The sequence below is a fragment of the Struthio camelus genome, chromosome 2, assembly GCF_040807025.1.
Source record: "Struthio camelus isolate bStrCam1 chromosome 2, bStrCam1.hap1, whole genome shotgun sequence".
In the NCBI taxonomy this organism is placed as follows: Eukaryota; Metazoa; Chordata; class Aves; order Struthioniformes; family Struthionidae; genus Struthio; species Struthio camelus.
In genome coordinates this window covers 160,633,736-160,656,668 of record NC_090943.1, presented here as the reverse complement: position 1 = coordinate 160,656,668, position 22,933 = coordinate 160,633,736, and the positions used below count along the sequence as shown (strand labels likewise).

The 22,933-nt window shown below is 41.9% G+C and overlaps 1 protein-coding gene and 1 long non-coding RNA gene across 4 annotated transcripts in view; one reads left to right on the top strand and one right to left on the bottom strand.

The window, feature by feature from the left end:
* Positions 1–2,349: 2,349 nt before the first annotated feature.
* Positions 2,350–15,987, bottom strand: LOC138066088 (uncharacterized). Of its 2 annotated transcripts, none has more exons than XR_011139321.1 (4): positions 15,561–15,985; positions 13,859–13,975; positions 7,846–7,986; positions 2,350–7,351 (listed from the first exon to the last, which is right to left on the bottom strand). It is a non-coding gene; the product is annotated as an uncharacterized lncRNA (long non-coding RNA). The 2 variants fall into 2 exon arrangements; XR_011139322.1 differs by having other exon boundaries at positions 2,656–7,351; positions 15,794–15,987.
* A 235-nt stretch (positions 15,988–16,222) lies between these two features.
* TMEM65 (transmembrane protein 65) overlaps positions 16,223–22,933 on the top strand; it is a 33,360-nt gene continuing 26,649 nt past the window's right edge. Inside the window, exons 1-2 of one of the 2 annotated variants that reach the window (XM_068933228.1) lie at positions 16,223–16,619; positions 19,631–19,870. In XM_068933228.1, the coding sequence (XP_068789329.1) occupies positions 16,250–16,619; positions 19,631–19,870 (610 nt within the window). In that variant the 5' untranslated portion in view covers positions 16,223–16,249. The remainder of the gene's footprint in view (positions 16,620–19,630; positions 19,871–22,933) is intronic. The other variant, XM_068933229.1, reaches the window with a different exon arrangement.

Genomic DNA, 22,933 nt, shown 5'->3' with positions numbered 1-22,933 from the left:
GGTGGCCTCTAGTGGACACAATATAGGACTATGGCAAAGCTCCTGAGACTTCACTGTAGATGTAAATCCTACTAATATTTTTTAAAAACCTAGTGTACGGTGTGGAGATGCTTTCTCAATTTTCAACTTGGTTGCAGCTGTTGTGTAGACAAAGCTTTATGTGGCTTGCACTTCTATAACTGAGCTTTTTAAAAACCATTTTCAGAGGTCTTTAAGGCTAATTCAGGCTCCTTGCAACATGGAGTCCTCCTACAGTAGGACTCAATGGCTTTAAAAGAAGGCTTAGGTGAAATAGTTTTAGAACTGGCTTGCATTTTTTACATTATGGTACATTTTCCAAGTCAGGCATGTCTAACATTTCTTCCGATCCCCTATGTGAGTTTCCTGTGTTCGACCATGTAATGGGACATATGACTTTGCATCAAACCACATGGCAGAGCTGTCCAAATGTCCCCTGGGTCTGAATTTGGGTGTATGCCTGTGTGTCAGATTGCATGATGAGGAAAGCCTGCACACTAATCACAATACTGAGTTACTCTACAGCTGAGGGATCTGGCTTCTTGGAGCGCAGGACCCTGCTGGGTGCTGACCAACAGCTGCAGAGCAGAGTAGTTCACCTGTCCCTAGGCAGAAGGTGCAGCTAGTGAAGGGATCTAAAGTGTAGCTGGTGAAGCTCATAGAGCAGAAGATGATCGACACGGCTGTATAGCAAGCACGTGACCTAGAAGTGCCACAGCAAGGGAAGATGAAGACGGAACCAGATGAGCAAGTCTCACATGCAGTGCATGGGATTTGGCAGGACTTAGCTCAGTGATTCACTATTAGTGTTTTCTCTGCTTGTCAAATAAAGTGGAAAGACTTCCTTATCTTGAGAATTAATTCACTGATACTTATCCAGGTCTTTGAAAATATAAATTGCTATATAAATGCATTATCAGAAGGGCAAGAGGAAAATATTCTGGGTCCAGTCTTGTTCAATCGATTCATCAACGACCTGGATGAAGGGAATAGAGTGCACCCTCAGCAAGTTTGCTGATGATTGATACAAAACCTTGGAGGAGTGGCTGACACACCAGAAGGCTGTGCTGCCATTCCGAGGGACCTGGACAGGCTGGAGAGCTGGGCGGAGAGGAACCTCCTGAAGTTCAACAAAGGCAAGTGCAGGGTCCTGCACCTCGGGAGGAAGAAACCCATGCACCAGGACAGGCTGGGGGTTGACCTGCTGGAAAGGAGCTCTGCCGAGAAGGCCCTGGGAGTCCTGGTGGACAACAAGTTGCCCATGAGCCAGCAATATGCCCTTGTGGCCAAGAAGGCCAATGGGATCCTGGGGTGCATGAGGCACAGTGTTGCCAGCACATCGAGGCAGGTGATCCTGCCCCTCTCCTCAGCCCCGATGAGGACACATCTCGAGTACTGTGTCCAGTGCTGGACTTCCCAGTGCAAGAGAGACATGGAGCTCCTGCAGTGAGTCCAGCAAAGGGCTACTAAGATGATTAAGGGACTGGAACATCTCTCCCGTGAAGAAAGGCTGAGAGAGCTGGGCCCGTTCAGCCTGGAGAAGAGAAGGCTCGGGGGGATCTCAGCAATGTCTACAAGTACCTGAAGGGAGGGTGTCAAGAGGATGGGGCCAGCCTCTTCTCCGTGGTGCCCAGCGACAGGACGAGAGGCAGCGGGCACAAACTGAACCACAGGAAGTTCCATCTGAACCTGAGGAAAAACTTCTTCACTGTGAGGGTGACAGAGCACTGGCACAGGTTGCCCAGAGAGGTAATGGAGTCTCCTTCGCTGGAGATATTCAAAACCCGTCTGGATGTGATCCTGGGCAATATGCTCTAGGTGACCCTGCTTGAGCAGGGAGGTTGGACTAGATGATCTCCAGAGGTCCCTTCCAACCTCAACCATTCTGTGATTCTGTAAATATACCTGTGAACCCTCGGTTGCTATATATTCTTATAACTAGCATTTCAGTGGTTTCCGTATAAAAGTTATTGACAGGATAGTCAATGCCAGACTTCTCTGGCACAACATTCTCTGAGTCAGGGCCTGAGTCCCTCACAGAGTTTGTAGCAGCTGCAGCAATCACACTTCTGCAGCTATTTTGAACCATTAGGACAAATAAAAAACCCCTATTACTTCTAATTTAAACCTTACAGATTATTATGTATTATATCATATGAGTATGTATATTCTCCTATAGTTATACTCACAGAAATGTAGCTACTTGGTGTTAATTCTATACTTTATACATAATTGGATCCTTATAGAATATTTTTCTATATAGAGAGCCAATTTTTTCCTCCCATTGCATGAGAGGAATCCTACACAGGCTATATTTACTCCAAATTTTCTTCATTTGTTAAATATGCTATCGAGTAACTCTCTTCCTGATGATTTGCTGAGAATGGGATGGAAGAAAGAGAAGCTTCAGTCAGATCTTCCAAAACAAGAGAGAACCTGCCCAGAGGTAGAGTGCATACACAAGTAGAAATCAAAACAAGTTTTGTGACATGTTTAATATGTTATTTCATATTTTATACAAGAATATGCAAATTTCTAGATGACTCCAGCTGACCGTGTTACAGCTGCATAGAGTTCTCTTAAAATCTCACAAAGATTCAATTTTTTCTTAATTAGTCTTGAGCCACAACGCTCTGTTACAGTAAGATGCTTTTATTGCATAATAGCAGAATGATAGGGCTTTTAAGTGGTGCACACTTCACTTCCGTACACTTTCTAGGTGTTTTGCATTGCCAGAGTAGCTTACAGGGGCCTTATTATAATAGATAAAATAAGCTTTCGGTCTTGTCTTTGCCAAACACTCATCCAAGTATGTGTGGTAGTAAGCTAAACTCAGAATATTAGAGTTGTGCTGAAGAGCAGGCATACTTAGAAACCCATTCAAATAGGAGATTTAATATCTAGATACGTTTGGAGATTTAGCACAGCTTGTTCAACGTATTTCTAGAAACCTTAATTTACTCATATGATTATAAATAAATAATATTTACAAATACAGCCTTAAAGTCAAAATTGGCACATGTACTGCCATATTACTCTAAGTATGTCAAACCCTGAAGTTAAAGTACATGTAGTTCTTGCTTCCTGGAGTCTCAGCTGTTACCCGATCCCCAGGCTTGTGGAAGATCCCCCTATTTGCATTGGAAGCTGACAAGGGTCGTAAGGCCAAGCACACCTGAAGGGCATGCTCCAGCAGCGTCAAGACCTCTCTACTCATCGGAAAGCTCCAATCTGGACAAACCCTGATAATCTTAATATGACTCTTAGGATACAACAGGGTGTTTTTCTTCTTGAGACCTCGAGTGTAAAGTTTACAAGACAGTCCCCTTTTTTGTCTTTTTATGTAAGTTTCTAGCCCTTGTGATTATGATAAAGGCCTTGAAGATATTAGCAGGATGCATCCTATAGACTCCAGACTCCCATATAATAATAATTAAAAACAAATGTAAACAAAGAAGAATTTTGTAAAAAGGAAACAGCACAATTTTTAAGCAACTATCTAATGTAGGTGCAGGCTGTAGGCTGATTTTGACCAGGAAGACCAGGGTCTTCCATATATGGAACCTAAGTAAGAGCTGTGGATAAGTGAACTTTCAACCTCCGTCAGGCTGGATCAGAATTAAAAAAGATATAGAAGTATTTTGATGCTGATTCACTAGACTTATTCCCAGCTCATAGATCTATTAATTAATTACTCCTCTTGTATTCAACCCTCAAAATCCTTCACGTGTATTTATAGATCTCTTTGGCCCGCCAGACTTTGGGTAATGAAATTACTCAGCGATGGAATCAACAACTGCAACATTCTGTGCTGCAGAAAATCAAAGGCAATTTCTATTATTGGGAGTCCAATGTTCCCCTGTTCTGAAATTCTTCACATACGCTTTGTGCTGTCCGATATACACTGCGAAATTACTAGAAAATGTCCTTGTTATTTAATGGACATCAGATCACTTACTCTTCTGAATTTCATCTCATATCCCGGTTTTATGGCTTATGTACTACATGTCAAACAAAAAAGTTTCAAATCTCAAATTCACTGGTATCCTTGCGAAACATGCTTTTTAAAAAGAGAATAGTAATCTTACAGAATTTCAGAAATAAAGAAGTGATATACACAAAGATCATAAGTGCATACGCAGTGCATGTTTTTGTCATATGTATTGGAGAGCTGGTTCTTTTTCCTTATCTAATCACGTGATTAGCTTGCATATTGGAGAAGCAGAAATCTTGAAAAATGTTATTGTGACGACTCTGAAGTTATCACTGCTATGCTACTGATAATTTATTTTGCTTACAGTAATACCAAGAGCAAAACTTCTGCTCATGATTCCATCTGTATTTAAGTGACTAGGCAGTGCAAACTCTGCCTTGGAAGCTGCTTCTCTGGAGAATACAATACCCCTGATATGTCTACAGATGAACATTTGCCTTGAGTCCTTAACTTCACGTCTGCATTACCATCCAGTTTTCTCAGGCACAATGCATTTTCAAACTCCCTCCTAGGAATAACTTTGCAAATCATTTAAAAATCACATTTGTTAGTGGTAGTAAAGCAGAAAAGGGCAATGTTTAGCACCAACTGATAGCTCCTGTGGTGTATTATGACTGATTAGCAACTGCTAGAAAAAGTAATTGTTTCTCCCTCAATTACAGTTCACATACAAAGGCCTCATAACACTTTTTTTCTGGGGAAAATATGCAGTTGTTAAAAAAATATCAGTTGCTCTTCAGGTAACAATTTACACCGACAAAACAAGTTTATATTCTAGATAATCAGAGAGTGAAGAGTGCAAAAGGACAGGATTAATATTACGGCTGAAATTAGTCTGGATTGTGGTTTTTACCTTCTGCTAAAGGCCTGGGACAAGATGTAGGATCATGTTCTGCATGAATCACTAGAGCAACTAGTAAGCCACAGATCGGGCCTGTGTGCTGCTGTCCTATGTGTTTATTTTCTGCCTGAGAGCAAGCACTCTGCTGATCAGGTTTAAAATCCTATCTAGAAATGGTAATTTAAATATTGGCTAAAGTAGAATCTGAGGAAAGGCTAACAGGTCAGTACTATAAAGGTGGTTTTCGGCGAGATTCATCTGCTACGGCTTACACATTTAGAAGTTAAACATCTAAGTCACAGTTAGTCACCTGTGGTTTCCTTTACACTCAGTGGTGATAACGAGGCACCTGCAGCGGGTGGTTAAGCTCATCATAAGGCACACCCCTATGATAAGGAAACCAAATTGCTCTCCTGAGGTGTTGGCACCTTCTGCTGTCTGAGCTGGGAGCCCAGACGTGTAGCTCATATGCGGACACCTATACTGTAAATGACACCCTCCGTATCTAAAAAGTGAGGTGTCTACATCTGAACTAGTCACTCTAGTCTCTATAGTTTGTGGAAATTTGAAGTTCAGGCAAATGATTTCTGCTGTTTATGGAAAGTAAAGCCTAGGAGGGAAACCATAGCTCAGCCAGAGTGAGAGGAAGGCTAAGGTGACTGATATAAAATCTGCAAGGGCAGCATGGAGTCAGAACTGTAAAAGTTTATGGTGCCGATCCAGATCATGTAAACTTCAGAGAGCATTGGGCCAACATCCAAGAGTCAGTGCAAAGCTGAAATGCAAGAAATCAATGACCTAGCTAGGCTGGCAGTAGAAGAGATCATTGAGGTCTGGGCAATATTGAAACATAGTAATAAAACAAAAATCAATAGGTTCTTGGAGTACATAGCTGTAAAGAAATTAAGGACAGAGTTTGGCTGTCCTTGCTATGAGCAAGCAGTTTTGGATGCTAAGGACTGCAGGCAAAGTTTTTTTAATGTAAGATCCTTATCTCATAGTTGTGTCTTTTCACGATCTACGTCGATGTCTCATCATGCAAGACCAGAATATCCTGCTCTGGTACTTGAGTAGGTTGCCTTTTTTTGTGTTCAGAATGACTTTTATAGTCCTGGATAATATTTAACATTTATTTTCAACTACTGTGCAAACATACAAAAAGACAGTGGACTGAAAAAAAAAAAAAAAGAAAATCACTGAAAATAAAAATTTGCAGTTTGGTTTCCTGATGTTTTTTGTTGTCCTGTTTAAGCAACACAACGAGCTCAAAGGCTGTGGAGTATTTCCTCGGACGATAGAAGTGTCATGGCTCAGCTGAACCTATTTACCTTCAAGCACCAAAAGGTCTGGCTCAAACCATTTGTTTGTTTACCGGGTAGAAATATCTATGTAACACATCACATAATAAATTGCCTTTATGAAGGTTCCCCCCGCCATATCCGGTATTTCTTCTAACAGCAAAATATCTGTGAAAACAATTCTTGCATGGCATTAAGGTACCTGAGAAAAATAGGTCAATAGAGCAATAAACATGTTTTCAGCTGTTAAAGCACCTTTGGTATAACGCATGCTTTGCCCACATGCATATTCAGTAGATTTATTCAACCCACATTTGAAAAGGAACAAATTTAAAGAGACTTTGGTATGGAGTGAGAACAAAAGAGAAAAGCAAAAGTAAATATTGTTCTACTGCATTTGGAATAAATAGACTCTACAAACAGTGGCTACTCTCCATATGAGAGAAAATGGGTCCCTTAATTCACTACTTCACTCTTCCACAGCTTACCAAGGGGCTGAAAAATTAAGAAGAAATGTAAGTGGGTTAAAAGCAAGGTAAAATCCTTGGATTTCACAAGTGAGATACAAACGAGCAGCAGCAAGAATTCTCCTTTATTGCACAAAACTACTTGCTTGTGCATCCACTCTTAATGTCTTTTGAACAAATAGCTTAGGATGCTAGAAACACCAGAAGTATTGGATTTGACATTATTCATCCAGCCTATAGCCCCTCTTGTTCAAAAAGCTCATCTTTGACAGTGACCAGTATCCGACATTTGCATGAATATAGGAAACATCACAAAGGGTAGCTCTGGAATAACCTGCTCTCCATACAAAATGGCTTGTGGCTGGAGTTTGGCTTTGGTCCTGACTGATAATGCTTTATTCTCCTTTCCAAATTTTTCACGTTTAATTTAATAAGCATTCTGTTAAGTGTCTTACCTTGTTCTAACTCTTCTTTAGCTCAGCATATTTTGTTAAAGAGCATGCCCAGGACGGGTTTCCTACCCTGGCCACTGTTTATAGCAGCGTTCTCAACAACAGCACAGGCAAGAATGATGAGGGTGGAGCTAGAGAGAGCACAGGGAATAAAGCCAAGATTCAGTGGCCAAAACTTCGTGCTTTGCTGCAGTGAATGTTGCCAGTGTTCTGCCACCGCCTCCGAGTTTAGGAGGAGAATACCCTCTGTCAGTTGCTTCTCCAGGTCTCCTGCACAAGGCCTGTGTATCCAAATTTTGGGAATGAAACATGTTTTTTAATTTGTTTACTTACAAAATATATTAATAATTATTATCACCAGAAGTACTAAAATTGTAACGGATACTAATCTGCAGAATATATGTTAAAATTATGTCAAACAAATACAATTATGTTATATATTATAAAATAAGTGCAGTCGTGTCTTGTAACAGCTGGATATTAGTTTCATTGGGTTATTTTGAATTTCGAGCCCAATACAAGACTGCCTATCTTGTTCCTTGTAATTCTGGTTTATCTACAAAACTGGTACAGCGAGAGCACATTCAGGGATTGTTAACAGTGCACCCTAAAGCAACCGTGACAGAGCACTTCAGTCCCTGCCCCCGTATCCATTCGGTTGCATCTGACGATTGTTTCTGTCTAGATACAACACAATGTCGGTCACGAACGAGCTCAAACTGTCATACTGCACCAGTCATTACAGAACAGTGACTTTTGGTCACTACTGACTTACTTTGCATTTGTATCCGTTTTCTGGAGATGAAGGAGATTCTCTTCACTAGCAATCTCCAGTCTCCTCCTCTCACAGTCCAAATCTGGTAGTAGGTTGAATGCAACATTAGAAGTCTGCTGGAGTTACTCATCTGTATTTTATCTGCACAAAAGACAGACATGTGCGCATAACGTGCATATTCACATTCACTCTTGTGCGTGGACAGTTTTAAAAAACCCCTCTAATCTGCCTTATAATTCATATTCTTAGGAAGTTAATTTGCCTATCTTACTGTAAAGGGAAAGTGGAATTAAGGCTTTCAATTTCTTTATCCTTATTCATCTATACAGACATTAAATAATTAGAAACAAAAACAACATAATACGTTACCGTGTTAATAAACACCACTTGGTGTGAGGGTGAGTTTAGCATTTGACAGCCATTTGCACCGTTAGGAGCTGACTGTCTCTCTGTAGTTATTATAAACTATTTGTTACTTGTTCTTTTTACTATTGAATGAAATATTAGTGTAAAATGTCACCAGGATCTTCCAAATCATCTCTTTTTGCTCCTATTTCCTTTTCACCTTTCTACTATAATATATTATTTTAAATAGCTTAATTCACTCTCTATATGAATTTCAATAAAATGTTTGGAACATCTTGTATGCAATAGAACTTTTGAGGATCTCACTGGAATATTGTACAAGTATTCTGAATTTCAAATAGACAGTAATTAAAAATTCATCTCCTGGTGAATTAATCCAGCAGTTAAATCTGCACACCAGCTATTTATCAGGAAAGCTCTAGATGTGGATTCTAATCTATTCTAATTATTGAATTGTTTTTAATTTGAGGGGACATACACATTTGTGAGAAAAGAGTTTGTATTCACTGATTTAGAAGACTCTGAAGCTTCTAGACGATGAGGATACAAATAATCTTACAATGAAATGTTGGAGGGGGAGAGGGTTGGCCTGCTTATTTCCTTCCTGAAAACTATCTATGTGACAGAATTAGTTAATCAGTTGGCATCCTAATCTGCGTTCACAGAAATTAATGCATCATGTGACCTTTAAAATTAGATTTTTAAAATAGTTTAAGGCTATAAAATTTTACAGTTGTAAAAAGGGCCTATCCAAATTATTAATCATTATATACAATCATATTTGCTTCGGTATTAATAAGGCAGCCTCCAACAGCTACTAGAATATATTATGTTTATCAACAAATCAGCAAATGGAGATTGAAAACCTTGTACTGAGAACCTCACTACAAGGTATTTAAACTAACAGGGTTACTGAAGGTCATCTTGGGAAGATAAAATCGAAAGAAATTTTCCCTACCAATCACCAGGAATGGGGGAGAAGGACTTTCAAAAACATACCTATCCCCATGAGAAGAAAACTGAACCTCTGTCATATCCACTAATTCAGCAGCGAGGAGAAACAAAATTACAGGAAAGAAAAGGAATGAAAAGAAAGAAAAAGGGGCAGTAATTGTTTTCTAAGGGTTTACTAGAGAAAATGACAGTGTATTACACTACTTCTTGTCTTCAAGGAGCTAAGGAGGGGTACCAGTCTCTGCAAGAATTTATCTGTGCTAGTAACTGGGTAAAGTGACTTTTCATTTTGGCCCTCTTTTCCTTCACATTCTCTGCAATCGCTGTCATGACGCTCAAAGAGCAATTTCGCACAGCAAAGCAAGGAAAAGCCACCTTACTTTCTCTAAGGAAAACTTGCCATGACATAGCACTTGGTGGATTACATGGCTTAAAGGAACTTGCCTATCTTCATTTGTGTTGAGAAAACGGGTTACTACTATTAACCTGAAAGAAAGTGTTATCTAGAGAGGGACTGGCCACCACGGAAAAGCCGGGGAAGGCATTTAAAGCATTTGGATACTGCATGGACGTGGATTTGCACATGAGGTATGACCTTCAGAACTACAGGGGTACTCTTCAAAGGCCCAAATCTAAACCGAGCATGTGTTGAGGAGAAGGAAAGAAGGACTGGGTAAGCAATTTGCATGCCAGAGTGGGAAATAGGTTGCTTAAGGGAGGAGTTTAGTTCTTTTTAGAGTTTTGGAGCTGGCGGACTTCAGAGTAGTTGGCAAGAATGACTTAAACTGGAAAACGAGGAGACTAGCTGGAGTAACAGTGGATTGGTGAAAGCCTCCAAAGAGCAACTGTAGCTCCACTTCAGGGAATGGACTGGGAAAAGCCAGGTTGAGTATGTTAACAGAATAACGTGGAGGGGAAACGAAGACAGTAGAAAGCAGGAGAGTAAGAGAAAGAAAGCACTGATGAAGAGGGAAAACAGGGCAGACACAGAAATCTGTGATGTAAAACAGCCTGAAAAGCTCTCTAATGAGAGGTAACAAAGCTGGTGTTTATCATTCCCTTTCACTGAATGGGTAAGTGGACTGAACAACTGCTTGTGCTGCCCTTCAGGTGGTATTTAACTCTTACCTTCTGCCATTAATTGGCACACTTGAATAGAGGTAAATGGGATCAAGGGGCAACACTGCTAATGCTGACAGAGGTGTTATTGTATAACTTAATGGCACAGCTGTTCTAGGTATAGCAAGAACGATCACGATCACGACAGGGAGCTCCAGGTCACTTGATCCATTCTCCCCTACAAAGTGTTAAAGGTCTCCAAAGTGCTAAATCAGCTGCTTAGTAGCACTTCGAGAGCTTTATCTTTTTTCCATGCTTTGAGGAGAGATAATGGTACAATAACCACTGCACGATACACTGCCCTGGAAGTGAGCGGCAAGATGAAGGTGCTGGGCAAAGGTGCTTTACAGCAACTGTGTGTTCACCTGATTTTAGAGCTATACAGGAACGGCTCGCTCCTCACAGCAGGTTAGAAAAGCTTCAGAGCCACTCTAATTCATGCTCAGCTTTTTACATGCCCAAAATTAATGCCATAAAGCTGAAGCTATGTAGAGGTGGCCCCTGACCACGGTTTCAGCTTTACACTGACAAAGGAAACTCTCTGCACAGCAGATATTCCCAGAGACAATTTTAGGCCATCTAGTCCTTTTTCTGATAAACACATGTAAGAAAATAGCCAAGTAGGCACAATAAATGTAAGCTGTATATACTGCTTTTCTGTGATGTTCCCTACTCCCTTGGGGAATAGTCCTCTTCTTTTTTATTTTTTGCCCAGACATATTTCAATGCAGTTCACTAGCCGAAATAGTTCAGCAGTGTCACTTCAGCCAATTTATTAACAAAATCCTTTTTTTGAACTCAAAGGATGTAGTGATCTTTTCTCTTTTTCAAGTTAAACACAAATATTGGTGCAATAGGGCAAAGTTTTCCAAAGGGTTTAGTGTGGAAAAACTCCAGGACTCATTTTAAGAAGTGCTGTGCATGCATAAATTATAAACCTGGGAGGAATTACAGTAAACACCTCCTAAAAGATATAGGACTTCACTGATGTAATTATCTCAAGCAGATCCCATCTTTTAGAAAATAAGCAATTTTGACTTAAAAATTGCCAGTGACAGTCTGTTACAACCTTTATAAAGTTGCTTCAGTTGTTAATTGTTCTCACTGTTGAAAAAAAAAACGCCCAGTTTCAGCTTCAAGTCTTGCTTTACATTGATAATTATGGGTATCATTGTTATGTACAATACTGTTGTGCTGAAAATTTCCTTTTTTAAAGTTTGTAAGTTACTTACAGACTCATTATGTTAACCCACAAACTTCCAGCTGATAAACTAAATAAATTGATCCCTGTAGTCTGTTACTAAGACGCAATTTTCCAAATCTTTAATAATTCTTGCTGCAGTTTTTTTAAGCAATGTTCAATTAATCTTAAACTGTCAACATTGTAACTGACTACAATATTCTAACAGCGTTTACCTCGAAAAACAGAAAAAGAGTAACTTCTTATCTTCTACTTGATAATAGTATATTTATATATCCAAAAAACATACCATTCCTTTTGGATATAGCGTTCCAGAGGGAACGCTTCATATTCCACAGATTGTCTACCATGAGCCTCAGCACTTTTTCAGCCACACAACATACCCATCAGCTTCTTATAATATGAAAAACATGGAATAATTTACATGAACAAGAGCAACACAAGGAGATTTCTAGTGGCACCTTGTCTTGCTGCAGAGTCGTAAGGCAAAATTTGTCTTGCAGTCAGTTATGAATGTTTAGCAATACATTAATGCGTATGATTGTACAAAGCTGTACAATGAAGGAAATGATGATCAGAAAGCTCTTCTGTTTGAGTTGAACTCCTATATGTCCATTAAAAACCCCCCAGATTATTGTAACTTCTTACGTTAATACTATGTAACAAGATCTTTTGCACTATTTAAATGAAACATGATTTTATAGGCCCTCAATAATATCTTACATTCTATTTTAGAGTGTATGGAAGATCTCCAGCCTCAGCAAGTGGTTAGTACACTTCAAGGCTCGTGTCCTAAAATACTTTGTAAATGAGCACAGCGTTGCATTCTCCGCAATTCATCCATCTGCCCACACACAACCAATTTGTGGGATCGAGGTCTAGCTGTGCTAAAAGAGCCAGGTCTTTTTCAGAAGTGGGACAGAAGAAAAGTCAGTTATGCCTACCTCTCTGGAGTTATTTATCTGCAAGTTTCCTGGAAATGTGTATCTTCCTAAATAGAGTAATTAACTGGTAAAACACAGTCACAAAATATGCATAGTTGCAATTTATACTGTTAAAAATTTACCAGCCTTAGTCTCTCCTTAGCTAGCAATACTTACCCTTACAATGCCCAGAGAAATCATATTACTCCCTTAGCAAAAGATTCCTTCATGACTGTAAGCATGAAGGAATCCAAAATAATTCTAAATAATATTCCTGAATATTATAAATTACCTTCCAATATCACCTTCCAAAATAATATTCCTGAAATTGCTTCATCACATAAAAATATCATCATTAAAGCTGGACCACATATCTACATGTGATTAGGGGCTGCCTAGTATTTCCAGCCAATCTCTAGAAAAAGACATCTCTCTCAGCTCTGCCTTTTTAAAATACACCTATGCCAACAGAAACAGGACTGGAGCTCTGTGGAGAGCTTGTCGCACTTTCCTGCAATCTGTAGAAGGGCTCACAGAAATTGTTAAAGACGGTTCACACTTTTCTACCGATTCCTACCTAACCTTTTTTTTTTTTTTAGCTTTTATGGCTGAACACTGGCAAAATTTCCATGTAGCATTTTAAAAAACTTGGCCTGTAAACCAGCTTTATTAGTTTGGTGACTCATAAAATAAGCCCTGTGAGGAGAAAATTAGCCTATCAGCAAGAAAACAAGAAAATAAAGAGAAACTTCTGCATTTTTCAGAACATTGTGAGAAACAGGCATTTCAGCAGATTCACAAGCTCTGCTGACTAATGAAAGCTACTCTTCAACACCTCCTGAATCAAGCTACAGAGATTGTTTCATTAACTAAAGTGCCAGTTTAGTCAATGGCTTCATTATCACTTTGTCACAAAATAAAAGTTCCAACAGTGAAAGATGGAAAAAAGCTATTAGGTCATCTAGTTCATTCCCTGTCATTGCAGACTAGTTCCTCTGAAAACATTTTTATTACACTTTGTTCAATGCAGTTTGGAAGGCTTGGAAAGACTAAGTCATGGCTTCTACCCACAGAAGAATTTGCAGTCTGTCAGACCCTGAAACATGTTATCTATCTTGACATACAGGTACTGATTTTTTTTTTCATAATATTATTGCAACATGTCTACTCGAATAATGTGCTTGCACACCTATGTAAGGTTGGTATTCCTATACTGCAAATACCAAAGGCTCCAGTGTTATAAACTCCCCATTCTTTGCCACTGATTTCATATGCATTTCATTGCAGCTCCACATTGGCACAAGGTCCTGCTTGCAAGAAATTCTTTTAGATTGGTGTGATAGATTGCCATTCTCTTGGGGCAAAGAAATTCTCTCTCTGAGAGTTTAAAAACACTTGTGATGTTTTCAGTTCTGTCCCAACATCTCAGGAATAATGCAAATGTAATCACCTTCTGCAACAGACACATAGCATGGTTGGTGTGGGCTGTGTTGGCAGGAAGTATCCTTTTCTTGCCAGTTACTGCTGTTCCTTCTTTGCTCCATCTTTGTATTCTAGTGCAGTCAAGCTGTGTGAAAATGAAGCAGTTATACTATGGTTTTGCAATATGACAAAACTTGCATTGCACTCTTATGAGCAGACTTAAGGATGTACCTGATCTTTTCTAATAAAACATCCCATGGTCTTACAAAGTGGAGAGTACTTTATCTCAGATTCACAGATTTTAAATCTAATTAACTATTTTTAGACCTCTGATAAATCTAAAGTCATCATTAAATTTTTACTTCCTTACAACTTAAACAGGCATAAGAAGAAGGAAGAGACTGAAGCTGAAAAATTATTTTAGTTGAAATAAACGTTAACTTATTGTCAAGACTCCGATCCAATCAGAAATCTGTCTAGTTGAAACTTTAAAGTTTTAGACATCTGAAAAGTTTGGGTTTTTCCCCTATTTCTCTGATGATATTTTTTCAGATTTTTGGCAATCCCATTCCGTGTTCTGCCTCTTTGTGTAGAACCTTCCATTTTTATTGAAACAGCTATTTGATTAAGAAGTTTTAACAGCATCTTTGAACAAACTTGTATAACCCTGTTGTTACAGTTCTATAGGAGTGAAAAATATTACTGATTGCCACAAAGCCGCAGAAGAGCAGCAGAAGATACTATGCTTTCAATAAAACATCTGGGAAGCTAAAGTAGAGTTCTGAGTGTTATCAAAGTCTTAGTGGCTATGAATCAGGAGTAAGCACTGGAAGAAAAGAACACAGAATTGTAAAAGGTTGGTCTTGCAGGCAGAGAACGGTTCAGAACTGGTATCTGTAAGCTGCGTGACAAAAATTTAACTGGAAATACTAGCCAAAACCCATCTACCTCTACTACTTCTCTAACAGGGTGAAAATTATAACATCACCTATCCAGACCGTTACGGTCTGTCTTCTGTATTGCTGTGCTTTTTTCCTCCTTCTCTATAGTACATATACTATATATAAATATCCATATTCCGGAACAGGTAATCTAGGTAGGAGATCTCTATTTACTATGAGATCTTTGCCTCAATACCATGCTTTTAAGTCTGCAGCTGTGGAACTGGGGAGAAAATGCTACTTTTACAGTTACAGTTTTAACTTCTCCCTGTGGCCTCTGGGACGGCAGCAGTCGCGCCCGCTGAAGAGACCATCTGCTCCGACTTCCCCCTGCCAGGACTCCCTTACCTTAGTGTTAATAATAGACAAGTAACAACGAATTTTAAGGGACTCCCTTCCGGTTATGGTACTTCAGGCTCTTTGCAGTCTAATTATACAACCCAGTAATTTCTGTATAGTATTTTGAAGAAAAAAAAACCCACCTAAAATTACCCCAAGCACAGTATATGCATCCAGGGGATTGTTCAGGCCTCACAACAGGACACTTAAAATCCAGTTGAAAAAGAGCCTCAGTTCCTTCAGAGATGTAAACCGTAATTGTCCCAAGTGTATATCTTAAAAAAAAAAATCATACTGGATGGCTTAAACACAACATCCGCTAATTAGTTTTAAAAATACAAATGTTATACACAACCAGTTACGCATATTAAAACAAAACCTGCAATCGTCATGGTGTAATACTCTAAAGGCAAAGGTCTGGAAAACAAAAACGGGAAGGAAATGCAAAACCTTGCTTTCGTGACCGTCACCAACCCGATGGGATGCTGAGGACTAGCGCAAGTCGTCAACACGCTTTCGATGCTGCGAGTAAACCTTACGGGTTCCCCGAAACCTCAATAGCGGCGATATTACTAAGAGTCGGGATTACTATTGCTATTGTTTTGAAATCTGAGGGTGTCTTTCCTCTTCCGAAAAAAGCGAAACTTCCAGCTCGCCCCGGGCCCGGCTTGTCCCTGACTGACCTACTGCCACCCGGGCGGCCTGGCCCCGCGGCTCGGCGGCCGCCGCCCTTCCCCTCAGGGAGCCCGGCCGGCCGCTGGCAGCGCGCCGAGGCGGGTCACGAGCGGCGGGTCCGGTCCGCGCCGGTTCTGAAGCGGCGCCGGAGCCCGCACGGACGCCGGCCGTTGCCCAACGGCGCGAGCCCGCCCCGCCCTGCGCGGCGCATGCGCGGAGCCGCCCTCTGGGCAGCCGCCCGCCCTCCCGGCGGCGCGGCGCGGGGCCGTGGAGGGGGCGAGCGGCTGAGCGGGGCGGGGAGGGCGGTGGCGGTGGCGGGGGGGGGGTGGTGCCTGCCTGCCTGCGCCGCCCCGGCCCATGAGCAGCGCGCCGCGCCCGCAGGCTCGCTAGCGGGCGGGGAGCGGAGCCGCGCAGCCGGCGGCGGGCGTTGCGGGCGGCCCGAGCGCCGCGCCTTCCCCTGCCCCATGTCGGCGTGGCTCGGCCGGGCGGCGCTGCGGCTGGGGCGGCCGGGGGTCCCCGCTGCTGCCGCCGCCGCCGCCGCGCCCTCCGCCTCCTCCTGCTGCCTGGGCTCGCCGCGGGGCCCGCCGCGCTGCTGCTGCTGCCTCCGCCGCCGCCGCCTGGGCACCCTGAGCGGCGGCGGCGCCGAGGGGCTGCTGCTGCTGCCGCGGGCGGCGGCGGGCGGGCGGGCGCTGGGCACGCACCCCAAGAAGGAGCCCATGGAGGCGCTGAACACGGCGCAGGGGGCCCGCGACTTCATCTACAGCCTGCACTCCACCGAGCGGAGCTGCCTGCTGCGGGAGCTCCACCGCTTCGAGTCCATCGCCATCGCCCAAGGTGAGCGGCCCCGGCCCGGCCCGCGGCGGAGCGGGACCCGCCGGCCTCGCCTCGGGCTGCGGGGCCACCGACGGGAGCCTGGGCCCGGGCCCGGGGCCTGGGCTGCCCGAGGGCGGCGGCGGCGGCGGGTCCGCCCGGCTCAGGCGGCTCCGCGGGGCCCGGACACGTGCGAGGGCGCGTTTGGACGCGGCCCCCGACGGGAATCAGAAAGACCCCGCGTCAAATCTGCCTTCCAGAAAGGTCTGCGGCGCCCCTTGCCTTGGGAGGTGAGGGCGGGCGGGCGGGCGGCTCCTCGGGGTGAGCCGCTGAGGGAGGCGTGTAGGTGGCTGACGCTCAGCATGGGGAGCAGGACCAGATACCTGGTAGACAGCCCTCTTGGTGCCAGGGCGGCAGTAAACCGGTTTCAGACCGCTCTTGAGAGAGCCCGGGCTGCTGCTCCGAGAGCTCGTTCCTGGACTTCGCCTCGCCGCCTGCACCGCTGCCTGCAAGGGTCGGTTCTCGCCCCGGCAGGGCTGTGCGTGCCGGGGAGCCGTCAGGGTGTATCTCTGACCGTAGTGCCACACGGCATCCGTTAAAACAGTTTGCAGAGTGGGTTTTTTTTTTTTTTTTTAAATCCAACTGTGCTTGGAAACTTGTCCTCAAACAGAACAAAAGCCTGAGAAAATGAAATCCTGCGCATTACTAGCTCGGCGTTTTTGCCTCTGATGCTTAGCTGTAATTTATGGTAGCTATTACAGCTAAGATGATGGCAGATACGTTAAGAAATCAGCGTGCATTTGATCTAGGCCTCTTTGTGACTTTGATAGTAGCATGCCCTTGGAAAGGGCATTTGTGTGGCTCGTGGCTGTTCTGTACATGCCTTGGAGAAATCTTACGGTGGGCAGAGAACAGCTCCACAGTGCAGCCGTAGGAATGCTGTTTTTGTGAAGAGAAACAACCTTTTCGGGTGCCTCTTCATTTTTGTTTATAGTACACTATCGCATAGAAACACTAGTGTTTCTAGTCAGAGCAAGAGTAGTTCTTAAACACTTTTCCTAGGAGCAGTAGTACTGTTTTGCAGAGCAATGTATGAAGTGACTGTATTTGGTTTCCAGCATAGTAGGCAGTATGCTTTAAACTCTAAGTTGGCACTAACTTTTCAATACTAACAACTAATACTCTTGCAGAATAGATCCTTATCAGCTTATGAAGGGTTCTTGCAATAAGGTTTTTGTGCGAGTTTCCACCTCAGCAGTTACTGCTCAGGTAAAACTAGTCGCTTGCAGTGTTTATGTGTAACTGGAGGATGGTGTTGTGAATATCAAAATGAATCTTTGAAATGTATTTTAGTACAACATCTCAAGATTTGCACAGAGATAATTCAACAGATGGTCCTATTTAGTATCTTGTTGCTCAGTTACTGTTAGCAACAGTATGAGTCTGTTTCTATAAAATACTGTGACTACCTGATAATTTAGGATTTAGAAGACTGAGTAACAAAAGCAGCATTAATTTCAGTTTAGAAACTTAACTATTTGTGACCTTATTCATAAGCTGCAGATTTATTTCAGTAGTGGAAGTGCCAGTTAACTTGTTATCAGAAGTTATCATTTCATATCAGAAATCACTTCCAAAAAAAAAACCCCTCAGTTGTGTGCTTTCTAGTCTCTCAGATAAGGATTGCCCAGAGTGTAATAGTTCTGTCCGGCCTCCGGCCTCCCAGCCGGATTCTTGATCTGCCCAAATAGTAATTTGATGAGCTGCTTTGAGAATTAACTTTTTCTTTTAGTCAGGTCTATTCAGGCCTTTACCTACATCCCTGTGGCCACTGTCGGCTTTTAACTTTAAAACATGTCAAGAAACATCTCACTGCTTAAAGAACATCGTAACCAAGATGTGCTTCTAGAAAGTCTGTTGAAAAGCTGCTGGAGGTCTAGTGAATTAAGGTTTTTTTGGGCGACAGAGTGTCTAATCTTTAATTTTTGAACTCTAGTGAACACCTGTTGTACATTCCTCCATGTTCTTGAGAACTAAAAGCACATTTATTATGAACAGGAGGAAAAAACGTGACACAAAAATCATTCAGCATAGTTAAAATAGGTGCTCTGCTTTCAATAGATGCTCCCATTGCTGCACTGGTGCTCAGATATCCAAGCTGTTCAAGGCTAACAAAGGAAGGGAACTGTGCTGAAAGGACTGAAAGGAGCCCTTGTATGGGATGTATTGCCAATAGCTGTTTTCTGTAGAGAGTCGATATTGACAGAATTCAGATCTCATGTGAGGATAATTTAATACAAACATTTAGAGTGGCTGCCGTGCTCTACTTCAGTTTTCCAGCAGATAAAAAGTACAGCTTCAGCGTGAAGTAGTGATAGTGACAAATGCACACAGAATGAATGAAAGCTGGAAAGAAAATGATACAGCTACCTGGTTAGATGATGGTATACTTTATATGCTTTATTATAACTAGATGCTGTTTTGTATGTTTAGTTAAAATAATGATTGTGTAGGAATAATCTACCTAGGTACACAGGTTGTGATTGTGAGTGGCACATGGGGTGGGAGGGTGGGCAGAGGTATGTGTTCCTCGCTTTCTAAGTACTTTCTTCAGTCTGCTTGTGTCACCTTTGGTTTTGATAACTGCTGAGCTCAATCTGTGTGAAATGATTTTGGTGATGTGTTTCAACCCTGTTGCCTCAGTCTGTGAGCTATGGGTAGTTGATTCTTTAGATTAGTTTTACTCTGGTGTTGATTTCCCATGAAAGTGATCCAAATGCAGCCTTCAAATATACTTGCCTGTCTCCGCTGAGTAAATTCCTATATCCTTTTCGAGTCTGGGAAATCGGTCTCTCCTCAGGCACGAAAGGTGTAAGCAGTTCTGTTGCTCTGTGTACTTAACCTTGTTTCATGCCTATGATCTTTTCATACTTCTATATGGAAAGGGAGGTCTTAGTCCATGCCCTTCTTGACATAGTCCTTATTGGGGTAAGTTTTGACGCTCTTCCTTCACTACCTCTTCTGTGCCCTAACAGACCCCATATCAGCTAGGGGAAGCTGTCAGCAATATGGGGAGACCTGGGCACATCAAGAGCCAAAAGGGGCATGTTCCTCAGGCCATGCGCAGGCCTGCCACCAGAAGGATGCAGTTCCATCAACTAATTGCCCTAGCGCGAAATATGACAGGACACACTATCTGTGGCCTCCGCTAATGGTAGAGGCTGCAGAGGAACCCATCCTTTGCCGCGGCTCCTACGCTGAAGGACAGTCCTCAGGTAGGTGAGTCATAGCTGTTGATCTTTAAGTTAGGTGAGTCTCTGAAGTGTTTTGAAACTTAATGCATCTATTTGCACTGCAGTTGCAAAACCTGTAGATGGGGAGAGGTTTGTCACAGGTTACCGTGTTCCTGTCACCTCATCGAGTGTCTTACCTGGAAAACATCTAGATACTTACAGCTTTCCAGCGCTAGCAGCTGATTTGAATGGTTTAGCTTCCTGAAAGCACTTGAAACTTGACATATTAATTAAAAACTGAGATTCTTCTGTTTGTTTTAATGCTTCAGTCAGAAGTCTTCTGTCTGTGAGCTTGTGCTAAAGGATGGCTGTGAAACTGTGTTTACCTGGGAGCTGAGATTGAAATAATAGATGGTTTTTGCTTAGGAGAAGCTGGGGGGAAGAGTGTGAAACTGAACCTTAATGGGAGTGTGTTAATAGTGTGGTTTTTTTTTTTTTTTTTTTCCCTCCTTAAAGTGTCTCAGTTTAAACTATAATTTCTGTTTTGCCAGCTATCTTACAATTTAGTCAAAACATGACTAAATTGCTGTTTTTAGTAAAGAAAGCTACAGTCTTTCCCACTTGGACTTTTTTTTTTTTCTCCTCATAAAGGTGATTTTTTTTTTTTCCTCCAGTCTTTGAAAGGTGAATAGTTGGGCTCTGATGTTTTCTCAAGGAGAGATTTAAAGCAGAGTTTTAAAATTTCAGCTTTTGTTCCTTTTAAGCCGGTTGGTGATGCCAGAAGATGATGCACGCGGACTTGAATACAAATAAGTTACGTTTTCCTTTTTCGTAGTTACAGAAAAGCTGAAGTGGCGAATTGACAAATTCATTTTAAGATAAACCCTAGCAGTTCAGCTTTCCTCTTTGTAGAAGCTGTGCCCCATGAGCAAGGTTTAGTTTTGTTGGCAGCAGGTAGTCAAATCCTCCTTTCCGTTCTTACCTTCTTAATCAAGGGCGATGAAAGTTTTTTTTTTAAAAAAAAAACAAAAACCAAAAAACAAAAAACTTACTGGCAATGTGGAGAATGATTTAATGCCTGTGTCCTTCTCTAGCAATTTTCCATTATAAGAGAGTAGTTTTGAAGAGAAGGTGTAATTCCTTTTTTTTGAGGAAAGGTGTATGCATTCAGGTTTTCTACCTTCACTTTTCAGCATATGTTAGGAAACGATTCACGAAAGCACTCCGAAGCAGTGCAGCAAGCCCAGTAGCAAGGAGGGAAGTTACTGAAGGATTTAACTTTCTTAGATAGGAAATATTAAACGTAGGGAAATAAAGATACCGCAGGCATACTAAGGGTGCTGTTCTTAAATGTGTATTGGGTTAAAATATCCTTATGTCCAAATGTAACGCTTTTGCATTAATATTACTAACACAATGGGTATATAGTGCCTCTAGAAATATCAAGTCTTGATGGCGATAGTTATTTCTCATCTTTGCTACAAAGATGGGAAAACAGTTTCTGTTGGAATAGCAGATGTACATTGAACACAAAGTTCTTTAAACGCACCAAGTTGCATTTTATCTTTTAATGGAAGTTTCTGTAATACATTCACTGAATAGAAGGAAATTCAAGCCTTTTAAACTGGTTGATTGTTTCCTGTTGAGGCTGTGTATTAGTTGAAAAAAGCACAGAAAGCTCGGTGGCAAGGCAGTCTTGCCATTTGGTATGTTGATTGAATTTGCACATCTGGAGAATGGAGTCTTCAGCTAGATTCCCTTTGACGGCATTGGTATGCCATACCACGTATGTATTAATAAATAATCTGACCAAACTGGTGCATTCTAAGAGAAAAATGTTCATAAGCTTAAGTATTGTGCTTATCTTCATAAGACTGTTAGCACTCCTGGTAAAGGGCACCACCTCCACGCGTTCGATAGGGCTGGCAGCTGGGGAAGATCTTTCTGAGGGGATTGCCAATGTTTGGCCAATGTTGGATGAAATCTGATTTTGGTGTCAGAATAATCATCTCTGTTTTGTGGTCTGCTGTAAAATTTATGAACTCTCCAGTTTACTGGAATAGCCTAAGGAATAATAGAGCCTAGGTGCCACTATTTCAGTAGCTTTAAAGGAAAATTAATTTCACTGCAGTTTGTAGTCTCTTTAAGCGTGCTCCAGTATGAAAAAAGATTTCTGTTTTGTATGGATCCGATACCTCTTTCTGGTATGAACAGACCATTTCCCCCTATGTGATGGTTTAGATAGCACTCTTTTTAGTGCCTCTTTTTGGTACAATTTAATCTATGTTAACCCAGCAAAGCAGAATTTGATCCTGCTGGGATTACTTGCTCTCTGATTTAAAGACTAATTTTTTTTTTTTTTTTTTTTTGCAGTGAAAGTAGGAGGGTTTTTGGGGGGCCTGCTGGTCAGCTGAGGTGGGAGAGGAGAGGACTGTCTTGCCTGTGTGACTTGGTCCCCTCCATAGGCCTAATGTGTGTACGCAGGTGAACTGAGCTGTGTATGGAGAAGGACTATCTGCCTCTGTCTTGCTGTGACCTAGGTCTGGAAAGTTTGTTGTTTTAACTTTGGTATTTGATTGCTATTCCGGCAAAAGATCTTCTGGCAGACTGCTGGTAAATGTGCAGTTTAACGGACTGAAGTGGTCTGTCAAGCTGATAAAATGACAAACTCTTGCAGCTTGCCTGTGTGCAATCCCTTTTGTGTTCTTAGGCCATCCCAGCACGCACCAAGACTACTGCTTATCTCACTTCTGAGTCAAAAATACTCAGTGATGACAGGAATAAGGTGTTTCAGATGGAAATACATACTACTTTTCTTATCGCTTTTGTTCAAACTCATGGAGCCCCTACATGAAAGCAGAGTACGAAAGGAGGAGTGCTATACAGGTTGTACTGCTTATTTTAAGTTCTACAGATGGAGTTGTTGTATTTTCATATGGTGATCATCTCTGTAAATTGTAATGCAAAATATTTCATTATCTGTGGTAAACTATTATAAAAGCGTTTTCACCCCAAAGGTTCGTTAACAGTAATGTTAAACCCTAGCCATTTACTTGAAATGGATGCCATTTTGCCGCCAAAAATAAGAATGAGAGAATGTGAAGT